General features: G+C 38.6%; 1 protein-coding gene across 2 annotated transcripts in view; it reads left to right on the top strand.

The window, feature by feature from the left end:
- Positions 1-19,093, top strand: part of KATNAL2 (katanin catalytic subunit A1 like 2) — a 136,084-nt gene that overhangs the window by 77,804 nt on the left and 39,187 nt on the right. For both annotated transcript variants that reach the window (XM_069104750.1, XM_069104743.1), the window contains 6 exons: positions 1,016-1,114; positions 3,248-3,346; positions 3,546-3,623; positions 8,035-8,133; positions 10,226-10,289; positions 10,518-10,636. In XM_069104750.1, coding sequence (XP_068960851.1) covers positions 1,016-1,114; positions 3,248-3,346; positions 3,546-3,623; positions 8,035-8,133; positions 10,226-10,289; positions 10,518-10,636 — 558 coding nt within the window. The remainder of the gene's footprint in view (positions 1-1,015; positions 1,115-3,247; positions 3,347-3,545; positions 3,624-8,034; positions 8,134-10,225; positions 10,290-10,517; positions 10,637-19,093) is intronic.

The following is a 19,093-nucleotide window of genomic DNA, read 5'->3' as shown; positions in this document are numbered from 1 at the left end:
ATCTTTATTGCTGCAATCCAAGGGGCAAATAGGACTGAATGAATACAGAGAACCCATACTAGGACATTTAGGGGAAACCATATAATGGAAAATGAAAGTAGAAGACAAAGAAAAAGGATCAAAAGAAATATTATAAAGCAAGACTAGTGGGATTCAAAGGCATGTGGTCATGTTAATCATTGGTTAGCCAGGATAATCTTTTCAACATCTAATCAGGTCCTGTAATTTTTACATAGGTTGGCTTATGAATGCTTACCTCAGGTAATTAATTACAAAATGATGCTAAAGAGGCAAAGGTAATGGGTAAGGAGATACACTAGTTAGCTCTGTTCAATATGTTGTCTTGATAGGGATTTGCCTTTTGGATGGTTGGTTAGTAACATCATTGGGTATATAAAAGATAGTATCTTACATTACATAGAGAATGATGTTTCACTCAGTTGGAATCATATACAAAAATCACAAAAATATTGAAGAAATTTCCTCATTCATAAGACCAACATATTACATTTAATTTTTTTTTGTCTTTTTGGAGGGGGGAAGGCAGGGCAATTGGGGTTGAGTGACTTACCCAAGGTCACATAGCTAGTAAGTGTTAAGTGTCTGAGGTTGTATTTGAACTCAGGTCCTCCTGACTCCAGGGCTGCTGCTCTATTCACTGTGCCACCTAGCTGCTCCCTATATTTAATTTTTGAAGGTTACTTTTTTCCCCATAGTGGGTTCCTGTAAGAATACTCGATGAATTAGTTCAGTGCTACCAACAGAGAAAATATGATCATTATTTACTCTTTCACCAAAAATTATTTAACTGCCTACTGTGTGCAGAACACTGTTCCAGGTCCGTAGTCTCTGCCCTCATAGAATTTGTTGCTCAGTTGTAGAATAAGACACCAACAGAAGTAACCCTAATATGCAACATTACATGACGCGTTCGGCATATGCAGTTGCTGTGTATGCCTGGGCCAGTGTTCAGAGCTGGATTTTTATCCCTGTGACTGTTGCCTTCTTTCTTTAGGAGCCTGACAATACAGCTCCCTTAGAGAATCCCGACTTTGGTTTAAATATATCAGGAATCCACAAAGGAATTGGAGGTGAAAATGCCCATCCAAGAAGAGTGAGTTAAATACTGAAATGCTCATCATCGTAAATGGGAAACTTTCTTATAATACTTTGAAACAAATAGGATACCTTTTCCAGTTGAAGTTCTGGTCTGTTATAATTGAGGTTGGAACTATGAGTAGGTCTGGCACATACTATTTAATGAGTATTTTATTTACTCACTGGTCAATAGTGACTTGCTAATGTTGTCACCTTTTATCTGTGATGTTGAAATCTAAATTTACAATGGAAGGGGAAAATGTTGATAGTTCTTTAGTCTTGTCCTTGGTAGAAATTTCTTCCCATATTGGGTTTACCACATGTCCTGATTCTTAATTGACCGACAGTATCTCAAGCAGAAGAGACTCAAAGTAGACTGACGTTTGAGAGAAGACTTTTATTCATTAAGTATTGTTAGATGATCATCTACCTTTTCTAAGCAACAGCACAGTTAAAATGTTCCTGCAAAGAATGACCTCCAGCATTCCATTTCCTTCAGAGTCCCTTTTCTATTTTTTTGGCTTGACCAGGCTCTCATTTATGCAACTTCTGATGCATCCAGCCCTAACCAGCCAAACTGAAATAAAGGTGAATGTAATGCCTCTTAAATAATTGAGGCAAACAAACAAACACCGCCCCCCTCCCCAAAACCTTATGTCAGTGAGCTGGGTATTTTAGAAAAACTGCCTTGAAATCTGTATAATTTGGATAGGAGACTAGAACTGACATAATTAAGCCTCTCTTGATTTAGCCTATATTGATTAGTTCCTAACTCTTTTTCACCCTTTACCCCCAAATTGAGAAGAACCTTTACTGTTCAGGTCTTCTGGCTTTATTATGTACCCTAGCCAAATCAGTAGATTAGACATCCTCAGTGCTTTTTTGTGGTGAGCAACTGTGTTCTTTACCTGAAGCATTATGATTGACTGTGGGCAGGATGTTGGGAAGATGTGTGGAAAGGAAGATGTCAAGCTACACATTCACTCAGCTGGCCTTATGGAAAGGAGCATACACCAGCATTTTTCAGAATCACTGTCATTCCCTCTAGAAATAGTCCCAGGATATATGGAGGAAGGTGTGATGCTAAATGTCACCCTCATCCCTCCCTCAGCCCATAGATATTTGAAGTTGGGAAGCTAGGGCCATTTTGAATGCCCAAGGAGCAAAGCCTTCCCTCTTGCCCTCTTCTCCACAGTATATTGTGTTCAAGAGGAAACATGAAAGGGATATCGCATAATGTTCCTTCCATAGAATGTGGCTGACCTATTTAGAATCCTTGCTCGAGTCTATACGTTTTATTTTGCTTTTACACCAAAAATTAGAAAACTATGTCACCTTAATCACCCATTCAGGAGTAGGTTTGTTCATTTTCTATATGCATAGTTTTTTCTTCCAATAAGCTCATCTCATGTTGAGACTGCACATTTTCAAAGCATAAGAAGACTTGAAATGTATTATATATTGTATAATATTGTTGGACTTGGTGAATAGAGCGTGGCAGCAGGGATGTGATCATACCTCTCGGTCTTTACTTACATCCAGCGAGACAGAACTGCCTCTATTGGATGACCCAGGACATTTTTCTCCCATGTAGTAGAGTCTTTATGGTGCAGTAGAATGAGTGCTGGGCTGGGAATTGGGAGAAGTGGTTCTATTCCTGGGTCTAATTTCTCTGACCCTCAGTTTCTTCCTCTCTAAAATTTTGGGATGGGAATATGTGCTGTCTAAGGTTGCTTTAAGCTCCAACATTCTGTGATTCTATTAGGTACAGACCTCTTTTTGCTATGTTGCTATTGCTATATTTTTTGGCTTTTTGTTTGTTTGTTTTTTTTTTTGGCTTTTTGGAGGGGGTAAGGTAGGGCCATTGGGATTAAGTGACTTGACCAAGGTCACATGGCTAGTTTTGTGTTAAGTGTCTGAGGCCAGATTTGAACTCAGGTCTTCCTGACTCCAGGGCCCAGTACTCTATTCACTGTGCCACGTAGCCGCCCCTGCTATATTTCTTGTTTAAGAAATCTCACCTTGTGCACTTAAAAATACACAAAATAATTCTTGTAGCTTTAATAAAGATGGGGTATTAACTTAATGTTTAAGTCTAAAATTCAAGTGAAATATTTCAACACAGTAAATAACCATTGTTAACTTTCAGGGTCAAGTAATTGACTTCCATGGGTTGATCACAGATGCTATCAAAGGAACAACCAATGAAATAACCTTAAACAGTTTTGACTATAATCCAGACCCTTCAGTAAGTGGCAGTTATGTTATATTTGTCTTTCAAAATATATCAAAATCCTAAATGAGCTTTAGAAATCAAATCCTCGAAATGCAATCAGAAATAGAGATCAAATCACAGGTCACTGTAACTATGTGTTCACGTATGCTGTTTTTCTTTTCTAAATTATGAAACAACATTTTAATGTAAAGCTTTTTGTTTCTACCTTCAGGTACGATTGCTAAAACCTCTTAGTGCCTTTATTGGCATGAATAGTGAGATGAGAGAACTTGCAGCTGTTGTAAGCAGGGTAAGATCCGATATTCAATTCACAAATTTACTGAGCCTGATTGTGGCTACTGGAGCATGTAGGCGGTTTCTTTTATTAATAACAATAAATATGATCATTTATTTATAAAGTACCCCCACTTGCGAAGATGCTCATATTTAGAGGCATAATAATGCATGATAAATAAATTATAGAAGCATAAAATTACAATACAAAAAGCCCATCTTACTATAGAGACCAAGAAATACAGCTGGAGGACTTACTTATATGGAAAACATAGGTGCAGCTAAGGTAAAAAATAAGGTAAAAAAAATCCTCACCACCACCATCCCCCAGCCAAAAAACAAAAGAAAATAAAAAACCTTCTTTAGGTCTCATTTAGTCAGTGTCAGAGAAAGGCAAAAGAACGTCAAGAAAATGATTTCATAATTTGAAGTAATGCAGGCTAAATTAGAACATTATGAAAGAGATTTCACTGATGATGCCAACCAAAAAGACTACTTCTGACTTTTTATAATTGTGGATCACAGTATTAGAGTCTGGAGGCAGATAGCAGGAAATGTTGCCTGAACTGTCCTTCATAAAGTAGATGAAGCAAGAGGCTAAATCAATGCTGAGAGCAGGATACTTGAGCAGGAAGGGGCCTCAGAGGTCATGCAGTTCAGTCTGATGCTTGATGGATGAATCCCCATCAGATCTTCAACAAGTGGTACCCAGTCTCTGCCTGGGGTAGTCAGTGCATCCAGTTTTCATACGAGTCATGTCCTATGCTTTCTTTTCTTTCATCTCTACATTTACTCACTGGGTGATCTCATCAGTTCCCACAGCTTCAATTATTTCTACATTAATGATTCCTAGATCTTTGTATCCCTCCCCAGTCTCTCTCTGGAGCTCCAGTTCTATATCACTGACTGCCTATCAGATATTTTGAACTGTATGTACCGTAGCTCCAATTCAATATGTCCAGAATTTTTCTCCCAAATCCACCCCTCTTCCTACTTTCTCTGTCATCTTTGAGGAAGCCATCATCTTCCCAGTCACCCAAGTTCACAACATTGGTTGTTGTCTTCATTCTTACTCTTACCCAGTACATCCAGTTAGTTCCCAGATCTTGTTTTTCCTACTCATATAATTACTCTTCTGCTACCTCCATGTCTTTGTGCTGTCTATTCTCATGACTGGAATGCTCTCCCCTCTTTATCTGTACCTTTTAGAATCACTGGCTTCTTTCAAGACTCAGCTCACATCCCACTGAGATTAGTCCCTCCCCAGATTCTAGTGCCTTCCGCCTCTGAGATTATCTCCTCCTCTTCATGTATCTTGTATGTACCTATAACTATGAACAGTAGGCGAATTAGTGCAAATAATGAATCCCCTGAAGAGGTCACTGTGGTCAAATTCGTGCTATTTGAAGTTATAGTTAATATGAAATATGCTAATTGGTTCCAGTCCAGTGGAAATATTTGAATTCAAATAATGTGACCACTTCAAAAGATTTATTATTTGCAATAAATAGGTCCTAGCTCTCTGCAGTCCCCATTCCCACTCCAACCCCCGACTCCCAGTAAAATTAAGTTCCTTGAGGGGAGGATGTATTTTTGCTTTGTCTTTGCATCTTCAGTACTTAAAACATAGTAAGCACTTAATACTTTTTGATTGACTGATTGGTGTTGGCAGCAGATTATATCTGCAGCTACCATGGAAGATGATATTTTGACTCTTTATCTCACGTGGAACCCCTTTAATGACTTAGATGCATGTATTGCTGTGAGAGATAATGTAGATCCTTGAATTATTGACTTTTTTTCTAATTTCAGGCTGCTTCCTATTGTTAAATAAACAGTGGAACATAGACTTGTCTCAGAGAATAGAGTCTTCCCCTATTGAGAATAGCAACAGAGCTGAAGGGATCTCAAAGACCAGTAATTGACCTCCTTCATTTTATGGATGAGAAACCTGAGGACCAAGGGGACTTGGTCAAACACAAGTGTCAGAGAGGCAGGATTTGAACCCCAAACTTCTGACTCCTGAATAAGAGCTCTTTCCCTTATACCATGTTCCAGTCCTCATTTCTAAAAATCATTCAGCTCCACCAACTATCACATTGACTGACTTCATCAGAAGTGCTCCAGCAAAGGCTGGAAGACTCCTTGGGCTAAGCTTTTGTCATAGAAGGAAATCTGACATGAGAATCTATAACATTAGGAATATGTAACTGTATTGTAAACTCCGCTGTTACTTAAAAATAGCAACCCAAGAGTCCTGTCAAGTGGAACTAAAGCAAATTTGTTTTTGCTATTTTTTAATATCACTTCTATTTCCCAGTTTATCTCCTTCTCTTACTTCCAGAGTGCTATCCCTTATAACAAAGAACTTTAAAAAGAGAAAAAAAATTCAGCAAACCTAGCTAGTACATTGCAAAAGTGTGACATTGTAGGCAGCATTCCGCATCCACAGTTCCCCACTTCTTCATAGAAGTCAAGGAAGAGTCTTCATCTTTGGATCCAAGCTCGGTCAGACACTCACTCGCTGTATGAGCCTGGACAAGTCACTTAGCCTCTGTTCGCCTCACTTTTCTCATCTGTAAAATGGGGATAATAATAGCTTCTACCTCCCCAGGTTGTTATGAGGAGCAAATGAGATAATAATTGTAAAGCACTTAGCACACAGTAAGTCCTATATAAATAGGAGCTATTATTATAATTATATAACATTCACTTTAGCCGTTTTGTTATAATTTTTTCCCATTTACATTACTTATACATTGTGTATATATTTTTTCCTAGTGCTGCATACTTTACTTGGCATCAATTAATATGTATCATTTTTTTTACGAAAGGGTTGATATGAACAAAACAACCATAGGGTGTAAGCTGGAAGTATCTTTAGAGGTTAGCCAGTCCCTAAAGCAAGAATCCCATCTGTATCATTCCTATAAAGTGGTTACACGTCCCATCTCTACTTGAGAACTTCCAATGCCGGGGATTTCACCGCCTCCAGAGGCAACCCACTCTATTGCTGGACAGTTTTAATCATGAGAAATGTCTTCCATATACCGAGCTTACACTGTAAAAGATACTGTTCATAAAGTTACCAACCTCAATCTCAATTCTGGGGAAAAGTCTCCCATTGGAACATAGCTGCTCATACCCAGAAGTACTTTGAAGACCAAGTAGGGATATTTTACCATTCCCTCGGTCTTTGTTTGTTGCCTTTTCCCCAAAGAAGGTCATAAGATAGTGATTGGTAATCAAGGGAATTTGTAAAAAATTTTCGAAAGACAGGGCAGCTAGGTAGTGCAGTGAATAGAGCACTGGTCCTGGAGTCAGAAGGACCTGAGTTCAAATCCGCCCTCAGACACTTAACACAAAAACTAGCCATGTGACCTTGGGCAAGTCACTTAACCCCAATTGCCCTCCAAAAAGCAAAAAAAAAATGTTTTTAAAATTTTTTTTGAAAATCAAGTTGGTCACCAGACATGAAATTTAATCTTACATACATCTTTTAACTCTAATCTGTGAGGGAATCTGGATTTTATAATGTTTGTCACTCATGTCTTTGCTTGCATTCCTAGTACACATTGGCAGGTCTCACAATCTTTATGCAGTGTCTTATTGTAAGAACAGTTCTGTGATTGTATCTTCTTTAGTGACGTTAAATCATGTTAGAAAAAAAAGCTTTTCTGATATAAAAGACTTAGAAATTCAGGTGACCCGATGCAGGAAAAGACCCTGAGAGACTTTTATTATGTTTCTTGTGAAATTCAAGTTTAGAAAGTCTAAATTGGTTATCAGTAAAAGCCATCTTAATTGATTGCCTAAAATAGTTGAGAATGCATCTAAAAATCATGAGATTAAAGACCCTATAAGAGAGAAACCTGCTCTTTAGTTTCGTAGTTGACTTTTGAATTTGGTAGAAGCAATTGCTACCTGATAGAAAACTGGGAGCTATCACTGGAGATAAAAAGAAATTGCTTTCTAAAAAGCATTACCTCTTTTTGTGTAATGAATTAGGAAAGTGTTAGCAAGACCAAGGAGAAAAAAAGAGCCCAGTACTCCTTCAGTAACTCTGTTTCACAGTAAAAACTCATGTAATTTGAAGGCATATTCTGGAGCCTCTTTAATTATTGACATAAATCACCTTTATTTGTTATTGACTGAAGGCAGGTGAAGTCCATAGTTACAAGAATTTTTCTAGAAGTATCTTGTCATCAATGACTTCTCTAGGGAAAAGAACTGAACATTTTCATGACCTCCCTTTGGCAAACCAACCAAAAATTCCAGTGTGTCCATGTATAATATGAAAAGTTTTGTTTTTTTTATAACCAGCACTTTATGGCCTATTATAAGTCAAGTGTTGTTCTGCCTCTGTGTTTATCATTGTTGTAGAGAAAAACATTAATTTTAACAAAATGATCAAATGTGCATTGCAGGACATTTATCTCCAAAATCCCAACATAAAGTGGAATGACATTATTGGACTTGATGCAGCCAAGCAGTTAGTCAAAGAGGCTGTTGTATATCCTATAAGGGTAAGGACAAAAAAGCTTTAGTCACCTCTTGGGAGTTATCTCTGCCCAATATCCATTGGACAGATATATGTTAGAGTCACATGCAATAGCAAAGGAAGTACAGGGTGTTTTGTCTTCCATGAATTAGCTTCTTAGCCGTCTCATGCTGCTTTGCCCAGATTGGGACAATCTAAAGCCAAATCCATAGTGTTAATGTCCATTTGGAAACCCTAGCATATTGATGACCTCATCCAAGATAATTGGCTGGGTGAAATAACTCATTAAGATCCTAGAGCCAGAAGATCATAAATTTAGGGCTTAGGGAATAATTGGATATATTCAGTTATTCTTTGAATAGCATGTCACTGTCTATTCAACTTCACATGAGCACCCTAAAAGTATACTTTTTATAGTGGAAATGCCTTCCTTTAAAAGGACAAAACTCATCCACATATCCCATATTATCCTCATTGGACCCGATGTGGGTCAGATAGACTAAGCATTATAAACTGAGAATCAGAAAGAGTTATAGGTTATCAGAAATGTTAGTGCTCAGAAGGGCCCTTAGAGATCATTAAATCTCTTCTTTATAAAGGTAAGGAAACTGAGGCACATGGCAATTACCAGTGCTGGAAAGATCACACAACTAAAGCAGCCCACCTGGATAGAATTTTTTTTTCTTCTCAATCCCGAAAGCACTTTGTCCCTTTCTTAAGATACTTGTGATACCTTAAGATGAGGTACTATGTACCTGTTTTATTTCTTTTTTTTTTTAAGCAATTGGGGTTAAGTAACTTGCTCAAGGTTACATGGCCAGTTATTTCTGGGTGTGGTGCTAAGTATCTGAGCCCAGATTCGATCCCAGGTCATCCCAACTTTGGGGCCGGTGCTCTTACTCACTGTGCCACCTGGCCGCCCCTATGTTTTATTTCTTCTAACTGATTCTAACTAGTTCCTTGAGGGTAGAGATTGTCTCATTCAGCTTTGTATTCCTCACAGCACCTACCAATCAATTATTAAATATTTATTAAAGATTTACAATGTGTTGGCTACTGTGACAAAACACCAAGGATTAAGCAGGAGGCAACAGATGGTCCCTCCTCTCAAGGAACTCATAATCTAATGAGGGTGCCTTGTACCAAGTAGCAAAGTTTCAAATATTTGTTGAATTTTAACCAGTTAATCCAAATAAAATCCCATTACCAGAAGCTTAAAAAAAAAAAGGAGGGCAATGTTCTTCTTCCCTCTACCATTGTCTTCATGTCTGTACATTTATATATGCCAGCCTCAGGCAACTAAGAACTTCTCTACTAAGTCATAGATAGAATTGCAATCTGCTTTGGTGGGAGACCTGCTCACAAATGGGAGTTCTCTTCACTGATTAAGGCACAGATACTTTAAGTATTTATGTTATTTTGATGTGACATCTGCATTGCCTTGGAAAACATATGTAATATGTTGAAATCATATAAACATCATAAATGTATCAAGTTACTATTTCTAATTTGTACAATTCTTCCCCACCTCATCTTTATATCTGTTGGTCTGTGGACCTACACACCAAAAGTTTAGATTATTAAATACCAGGATATCTATTAAAAGTGAAGATTTTTTTGTTTTACCTGCTACTGAATTTGTTACTGAATGTGATTGTTGCATGAAAATGCCACTTCAAAATGGTTAGTAATGCATAGCTGCTTAATTCACATATTCTGTATTCATTAGTTCTGGTAATTCTTTTTATCTTTAAACAGAAAGATCCTGGCAAAGTTTGTATGGTCCCTATAAGTTTCTCAAGAGTAGTAATCATATAGAATTTGGGGCAAAATAATGACAAGGCTGTGAGAAATACTGTGAATTGTGCTGCCAGACACAGTGTCTACATGCACTTTACTAAGACTAAAATTTTATTAAGAATAAATTATTAAAAAATTCAAAGCCAGAAAATCAAGTTGGTCACCAAACATGAAATTTAATCCTATTCAATGCACCTTGTAACTCTACTCTATGAGAGACCTAGATTTTATTTTTGTCACTCTTGTCTTTGCTAGCTTTCCTAGTACACATTGGTAAAAATCACATAATTGTCCCTGAATTTCTCTTGCTTCCATAGTATCCACAGCTGTTTACAGGGATTCTTTCCCCATGGAAAGGACTATTACTTTATGGCCCTCCAGGTAAATACACATTTTTATATCTTCTACTTTTGTTTCTGTGTCAACTGAGTTATCTTTTTGTTGAGAGGGATGAATTTATTTTGAAAGTATTATATTCCACTTCTACCCATTGGAAAAGTTGCTATTGTAGGTCTCAGCCCAGCTGAGCCCACCTCCAGACAGTATCTGGCTTCTGCATCTCCGTGTTTTATACATTTAGAAAGTTCAATCTCATTCTTGCATCTCTAGGTACTGGAAAAACTTTGTTGGCTAAAGCTGTGGCTACTGAATGCAAAACAACCTTCTTTAATATTTCTGCATCCACCATTGTCAGCAAATGGAGAGGAGATTCAGAGAAACTCGTCCGGGTAGGAACCCCTGATTTTGTTTTCTATTATTTCTTGTAGTGTAGAAGGCAGTGAGGAGGTGATTTCCCATGGTTTCAAAGATGATACTTGTGAGAAATTTCACTGTGGGGTTTTATTTTCCAAGAACATACAAAATAGAATGACCATTTTTTTTTGCTTTTTTTTTGGAGGGGTTGAGGTAGGGCAATTGGGATTAAGTGACTTGCCCAAGGTCACACAGCTAGTTTTTGTGTTAAGTGTCTGAGGCCAGATTTTGAACGAGGTCCCCCTTGACTCCAGGATTGGGGTCTATTCCATGAGCCACTTTACTTCCCCCCCATTTTTTTTTTGCTTTTTTTTTGGAGGGGGTAAGGCAGGGCAGTTGGGGTTAAGTGACTTGCCCAAGGTCACACAGCTAGTAAGTGTTAAGTGGAATGACCCTTTTTATATGGCCTTTGGTCACATCCTATCATAGGATCATTAACAAAAGACAATAGTCCTCTCTGGATTGTGGTTTCTTGGGGGAATGGAGAAGGAAGAAAGCATTTATATAGCACCTACTATGTGCCATATGATCTCATTTGATCCTCACAACAGCCTTAGGAGGTAGTTGCTGCTAATTATCTCCATTTTACAGTTGAGGAAACTGAGGCGACCAGCATTAAGTGACTTGCCCAGCTACTAAGTGTCTGAGGAGGGATTTAAGCTCAGCTCTTTTTGACTCCAGACCCAGAGCCCCGTGCCCCATGGCGCTACCTAGCTGGCCATCATTTTATGCCCATCCTTTTCCAAGGGATGGCTTATTGTCATTGGCAGAGAAAATGGAAGCCACATAAGAATTAAGCAATTCAGCCTTCCTTTTGTCTTTAGTTATTGTTATCCTATGCTCTTCAAGCAGCAGCTTTCTCCCTTCTTTGATTCTCCATGATGTCGCTTTAAAAAAACAAAAAACAAAACAAAACAGACACCTTTTAAATGATGTATTTCCTTTGTTTGGCATTTAAGGCCCTCTACCATCTGGTTCGAATATCCTCTTCCAGCTCTGTTTCGCGTTTTTGAATTTCATGTACATTTATATTCCACCCAAACTGGACTACTAGCTCATCTCCAAACTCAGTGTCCCATCCATGATATGGAGTCTCTCTTCATTTTTGCCTCTTAGAATCCTTATCTTCCTTTTAGGCTCAGCTCAGACGCTATCTCCTCCGTGAAGCTTTTTATAACTACCCCCCTCAAATTACCTGGTACTATCATAACCCCTCAAGAGGACACTGACTCTGATGACCTGCTCTGGCTTCTACTTGTCTCTGTATCCTCCGCACCTCACAGTAGAAGTAGATGATCAGTAAATATTTGTGGAATTATTATTGTTGATCCTCAGTTTCCTCACTTGCACAATGGTGATAATAATATCTGTTTGGCTTAATTCATGGTTATGAGATAGGATATCTGAAATCTCTAAATGATATTGGGAGGGTCCCAAAGTCCTATCCTCCCTCCTTTTCCTTTTATATACTTCTGCCTTGACACTTTAATATCTGCCCTTGATTTCAAATCTCATCTCTGATGACTCCCCAGATATTTGATCGACTTGAGCTCCCTCTTATGCACTAGACTCACATCTTCCAACTGTTTCTCATTTGCCCCCTCAATCACAATACTTCCCCAAATTAACCTGGTTACCTTTCCCCTAAACCTTAGTCTCCTCTCCAACTTGTGGGTTAATTTTTTTTATTCTGAATTTAACAAACATCAAAGAAAATGAGTATTTCCATATACTTAATAAAATAGAAGAATATTTATATGTGTAACTGTGAGTCTATATACAGTTTGCTTTTCTTTTAAAACTTATGATAGTGCATACCCTTTGATCTAGCAATACCATTACTAGGTCCATATCCCAAAGAGATTAAAAATAAAGGGCAGGGTGGGGGGAAGGACCTATTCATACAAAAATATTTATAGCAGCTCTTTTTGTGGTGGCAAAAAATTGGAAATTGAAGGGATGCCCATCAATTGGGGAATGGCTGAACATGTTATGATATATGATTATAATGGAATATTACTGCACTATAAGAAATGATAAGCAGGCAGATTATAGAAGGACCTGGAAAGACTTATATGAACTGATGCAAAATGAAGTAAGCGGAACCAAGAAAATATTGTACACAGTAGCAGCAGTACTGTTTGATGATAATCAACTGTGAATGATTTAGCTATTCTTAGCAGTACAATGATCTAAGACATTTCCAAAAAACTTATGATGAAAAAATTGCTATCCACCTCCAGAGAAAGAACTACTGGAGTCTGAATGCAGATCAAAGCATACTATGTTTCACTTTCTGTATATTTTTTCATGATTTTTTCCCTTTGGGTCTGTGTCTGCTTTCACAACATGACCAATTTGGTAATGTGTTTTATGTGGTTGAATATGTATAAACCATATCAAACTGCTTAGTGTCTCAGGGAGGGAGGGAGATGAGAGGGGAGAGAAAATTTGGAATTCAAAAAAATTTTTAAATGAATGTTACAAATTAACTTTACATGTAACTGGGGAAAATAAAATATTATTAAAAAGATGATAAATTCAACGTGCAACTTTCAAAGCTACCCAGCTTATCTCTGATTCTTTTTTGCCTTCCTTTTTTTCCTCTTTTGTAAAAAAAAAAATCCTTCAGTGTCTCTCCTTTCTTTCTTTTTCTTTGGAAAATCCCTTCCCATCTTCTTCCTCTCTCCCCTACTCTCTTTAAAAAAAAAAAAAAGGAGCTCTTCTCTTCCGCAGTGGCTCTGAGGTCAAAATGAAGTTCAATCCCTTTAAGACCTCTGACTGAAGCAAGAACCACAAGAGGCATTTCAGTGCCCCTTCCCACATACAGAGGAAAATGACGTCTTCTCCTCTTTCTAAGGAGCTGAGACAGAAGTACAATGTCTGCTCCATGCCTGTTCGAAAAGATGGTGAGGTCCAGGTTATTCGAGGACACTACAAAGGTCAGCAGATTGGCAAGGTAGTCCAGGAAGAAATATGTGATCTACATTGAGCGTGTGCAGTGGGAGAAGGCTAATGGTACAACTGTCCATGTGGTCATTCGTCCCAGCAAGGTGGTTATCACAAGGCTAAAGCTGGACAAAGATCGCAAAAAGATCCTTGAGCTAAATCTCGCCAAGTAGGAAAGGAAAATGGCAAATATATGGAAGAAAACTGTTGAGAAAATGCAAGAGTAAAAATTACATGGCTGTAATTAAATTTCTAGAATGAACAAACAAAAAAAAAGAAAAGGAAAAGCAAAATCCTTGTAACAAATATGTTTCCGACTTCACTAAATAACAATAATAACAGCTGATGTTTATTACTTTTAAGGTTTACAAAGTACTTTAATTGATCCTTACCACTTACCTATGAGATAGGTATTGCTATTATTTTCATTTTACAGATGAGGAAACTGAAGTTCATGAAAGTTGGGTGATTTACCCAGAGCTCTACAGCTAGTTAAGTGACTAAAGCAGCTGAATTTGAATCCGTATCTTACTGACTCCGCTTCACTCTTTCACCCCATGTTGCTTCTCTGAGATCCCAACACTCAGTCTCTTAGGTTAGAATTCTTGGTGTTCTCTTTTACTTTTCCCTCTCTCTCACCTCCTATACATAAGCCCTGTGAAATTGCTCTTGCATATTATTTCTGAATTTTATTACATATGCCCTGTTTCTATTGCCACCATTTAGATACAGGCCATCATTAACCCCAACTGGATTCTTAAAACTGGCCTTCTAATAGTTCTTCCCATTTCTGTTCTCTGCTTTCCCCAAATTCCTTTTCACAGTGTGGTTAGATTTCTCTTCTTTATGCATTGTGTAAGCAAGTTCATGTTGTTCCTTTGCTTCTAAGTCTTCAATGGCCTACCAAGTAAAATACAGGTAGTTAAAGGTCTCCATAGCTTGGCACTACCTTACTTCCTCATGTACTCTGTTTTCCATATTTTTTATGTTATTCTCTTTCATTGTCCTCTGCCTTCCAAACCGCAGTGACTACTTCTTGTCTCCTACATGAGCTCATGCTTTCTTGCCTTTGTTCCTTTGTCCTAGTTTCTGGAATCTCTATTCAACTATTGAATTCCAGTATGCTCTGTAAAAACCAACTTAAAAATGACTTCCTCCATGAAGTCTTCTGAACATCCCTTTAGGTGGCACCTCCCTTGAATAATAACCTTTCCTCCTTTGTACTTAACATAGCACTTTACTTGAATTTATTAAGTATTATATATTATCTCAAATGATATGTGTAAAGTTCTTTGCAGACTTTAAGTGGCATATGTCAATTTTCTTTTCTTTTCTTTTTTTAAACTAAATCTGTAATTTCATTGGCATAGGGAACTCCTGGTTTGAGGAAATTGCATCTACCAATATAAATCAGAAACTGCTCTGAAATTTAGTTCCTGGGGAACCAAGAGATTAGGTGATTTGCTCAGGAGCACACAATTAGTCTGTGTCTCAGGCAGGACTTGAACCCAGGTCTAGTCTCTCCACTGTTCTAGATGCCTCTCTGTTGTTATCTTCATTGCCATCATCAACATCATCACATTCTTTTTTTTTATGGAGTGCAGATAGAAATAGGCTGGGGAAAGCTACTATCCTATTTCTACTCCTTTACATATAATGTTCTGAACATTATTGCACAAGAGAATAGAATAACTGCTTTTTGTAGTAGAGTAAACCCATTTAAAGTGGAACCTCATCCGTTGTAGGTCCACTGAGAATGTCCTCAGCACAACTCAAGTAGCACAGATAGGACAACAGGGATGGACCACACCTCACGTTGTTCTCACATAGTTTTTATCTACTAGGTCTCTATGTTTTGAGAGCTTTTCAGACCTTCAGAAAGCATTTATTGAGTACCTACTTTGTACTAGACACTGATGGGGGACGGGATCCCAATAGGTTCAGCAGGAACCCTGATCTCATCCAAGACCAGGAAACCTGCAAGGGCGTCTGGAAAGAATTCAGCTCAGCCTTGCTTGGAGTTAGAGTTGAGAAATTTTATTATTACAGCGGGCAAGAGTCCTTTAGGGGACCTGCAAGTGAGAGGGGTACATGCTTTTACCTTTAAAGGGTAGGGCTGCCATTGTCAGGGCTGACCTGACGGGAGGGGCCTCAGTGCATAGACAAAGGTCAGAGCTGACCAAGAGGAGCATGGGAATAGACAGTTTAGATAAGATTTGGGCCAGGTTGTTAAGGAGACAAAAGGCAAGGACAAAGGAGGGTGTGGGCCAGGCCTGGGAAGAAATCAAGAGATTAAGTAAGAACAAAGGGGTCACAGGGTGTTGCCTAGGTGGAGTGTGGGATAGGGAGAAGGGGCAGAGCTCAAGGATGGGAAAGGACAAATTACAACTTCACAGACTGGTTTTACAAGCTGGTTTGACCTAGACCCAAGGTACCCCATCTACACTAGGGATACAAAGACAAAAAAACCAATTCTTTATCTCAAGGAACCTATTTTCTGTTTGAGGGGAGGGAAAGATGCAGAATAAATCTATCCAAAGGAAATTCAAGGTGGTTAGGGAGGTGGGGCACAAGTAGTTAGGGAGGGGGGTCAGGAAGGGCTTCTTGTAGGCATTGGGGCTTGAGGTGTGTCTTGAAAGAAGAGATTCTGTGGAGATTAGGAGGAAGTACATTCCAGGCATGGGCATGGCCATTCCAAAGTCAGGGAGTTCCACATGTGAGGTACCGAGAGATGGCCAAGGTGGCTGCATTGCAGAGTATAAGAATAGGAGCACTGCGCAAATAAATCTGGAAAGAAAGGTAAGGGCCAGGTTGTTGTAGCAGCAACCACATTGGCATCCCCAGGATGGCTGCTAACACACGTTCTTAGATCTGCTTTGCTAGAAGAAGGGCTTAAGGGGTCAACAATCCTTTTTTTAATTACAGTCACTAGTTCAGGGGAAAAGTCAGTGCCTTGAACTTCAGGGAAAACTACAAGCAGAGAAACAAAGATCAACAGACAGGCCTTCTAACTGCCTGAGAATAGCACAGATCAACAGACAGATCCAACTGTCTGACCAACAGGATACATACATAGTTATCAGAGAGAGAAGCACCAACATCTGGGTTTTTTAAAGCTGGAGGGCTCCTGAATGACTACCCAGAGTCTCATCTGGTCAAATCACAAGAACACTCTTCCAGTAAGTGAGCCCCCAAAGCAAAATGCTAACCTCAGAGTGTATATACCCTTTTTTGTTATGGAAATGGAACCCTTAAGGATAATGGTGAGACCCAAAGTATAGGCCGAGGGCATCTCAACCCTCATGACCCAGTGACAAATTAGAAATTAGCAAAAGATGTGAAAGCCTTCCTACAAGCAAGCCTCACCTAAGCAAGCTTTCCTTAATGGGCTCTGCTTGAGGCAGATCTTATATTCCATTAACATTACAGTTGTGAAGAACTTTACATCCAAATAGAAGAGTTTATATGTGATTCCAGAGGCAATGGGAAGCAACTGGAGTTTATTGAGTAGGTAATAAAGTAGTGGGACTTCTGCTTAAGAATACTTAAACAGCCTATATAGAGGGTAGATCTGAATGGAAAGAGACTTGAGGAAGTGAGACTAATTAGGAAGCCATTGCAATGGTCTAGGGAAGATGAGGGTCTCACTTAAGATGACAGCTATGTGGATAGAGAAGGGGTCAGATGCAAGAGATATTGTGGAGATGAAAACCAACAGAATTTGGAAACTGATCAGTTATGTAATTTCAAGGAGACAGTAGAGTTAAGGATAACCCCAAGGTTATGAACTAGGAATATTAAAAGAATGGTGACATCCTTGACAGAAATGGGAAAGTTTGGTAGAGGAGGTCGTTTGGAGGAGAGGAAGGAAGAAAAAGACATTTGACTTCTATTTTGCACATGTTGAGTTGGAGATGTCTGAGACCCCCAGTTTGAAATGTCCAAGAGTCAGTTGGTAACATGAAAGTGGAGCTCAGGAGGGAGACCAGGGCTGGATATATAGATCTGTGAGTCATCTGCATAGAGATGGTAATTAAACTCATGGGAACTGATGAAGTCATTGAGGGAGAATGTAAAGAGAGAGAAAAGATGGCCCAGGACGAAACACTGAAGAACACTCATCTTTAGGTAGCATAATATGGATGATAAACCATCAACGAATTCTAAGAAGGAGTGATGAGACTGGTAGAAGGAGACCCAGGAGTCTCCTTGTGCCATGTGTCATGAACACCCAGAAGGAGAATGTATCCAGGAGAGAGAATTCAGTTAATAGTGTTAAATGCAGCAGAGAGGTCAAGGGTGAGAACTGAGAAAAGACCTTCAGATTCGACAAATAAGAGATTGTTGATAATTTTGAAGAGGGCAGTTTTAGTGGAGCAGTGAGGCCAGAAGCAAGATTGCAAAGGGATGAGGAATGGGTGAGGAGAAAAAGTGAAGGCAATGAGTGTTGATAGCTTTTTATAGGAATTAAGCTAAGAGAGGGAGGAGAAACATGAGAATGGTAGCAGAAATGTTTGGCTCTATCTAGTGAGGGTTTTTCATGGATGGGGCAGACCTGGATGTGTTTGTAAGCAGCAGGGAAGGAACCAGTAGATTGGTAGAGATTGAACATTTGAAGGCAGAAGGATAATTGAGGGGCAATCTGCTGGACAGGATCAGAGGGGACAGGATAAAGGGCTCTTATAGAAGATTTGGTCTTCGTTAGGTGAAAGACCATTTCATTATCAGAGACTGGAGAAAAGAATGGAGACAGTAGGGGATGATGTCAGGAGGTTTTGAAATGATGACAAGGGGAGATGGGGAGCTCATGAGGAATGGCCTTAATTTTCTCAGTGAAGTAAGAAGGTATGTCCTGAGTTGAGTGGGTGGGAAGAAAGAGAGAGGAAGGTGTGAGAGGCTTAGAGAGAGAAAATATGATTTGGAATAACTTCTATGTAAAGTAGGATGTGGTAAAAAAAAAAAAATAGCTTTAGAAAGGTGAGGCATAGGGAGAGATAGAATGATAAGGGGTAGGTAAAGGAATATAAAAATTTTTTTTGTTATGGAAATGGAACCCTTAAGGGTAATGGTGAGATACAAAGTATAGCATGGTGGGGGTGGGATGGAGAAATAGGCAATGGGATTTATACTATTGCATTTGGGAGAATGTTTGATGAGTAAGCAATAAGAAAATAATAATAATAGTTTATGTTTACATAATGATTTAAGGTTTACAAAATGCTTTCACAAACATCTCATTAGATAAAATATTCCTATAGTCATAGAAAAATTAATTCTCATATTTTAGTGGCTAAATTGGTGTCCCTTGGGCCTACCATTTGATCTCTTTTTGATAGATTGTGGCTTATTTGTTAACTTTCATTATGTCACTTTTAGCTTACTAAGTGATTTTAAATTTGTGGTCTGTGTGTTCTCATCAGTGGATACTAAAAGAATATAGTCAAACCTCAAATAACCAAGATACAGCTTACCAGAATTCTCAG

The sequence above is a fragment of the Petaurus breviceps genome, unplaced genomic scaffold (assembly GCF_028583685.1).
Source record: "Petaurus breviceps papuanus isolate PSGF00001 unplaced genomic scaffold, PetGlider_PUasm1.0 131, whole genome shotgun sequence".
NCBI lineage: Eukaryota > Metazoa > Chordata > Mammalia > Diprotodontia > Petauridae > Petaurus > Petaurus breviceps.
Note: the sequence above shows the minus strand (reverse complement) of the source record. Positions and strands in the feature narration are given on the sequence as shown.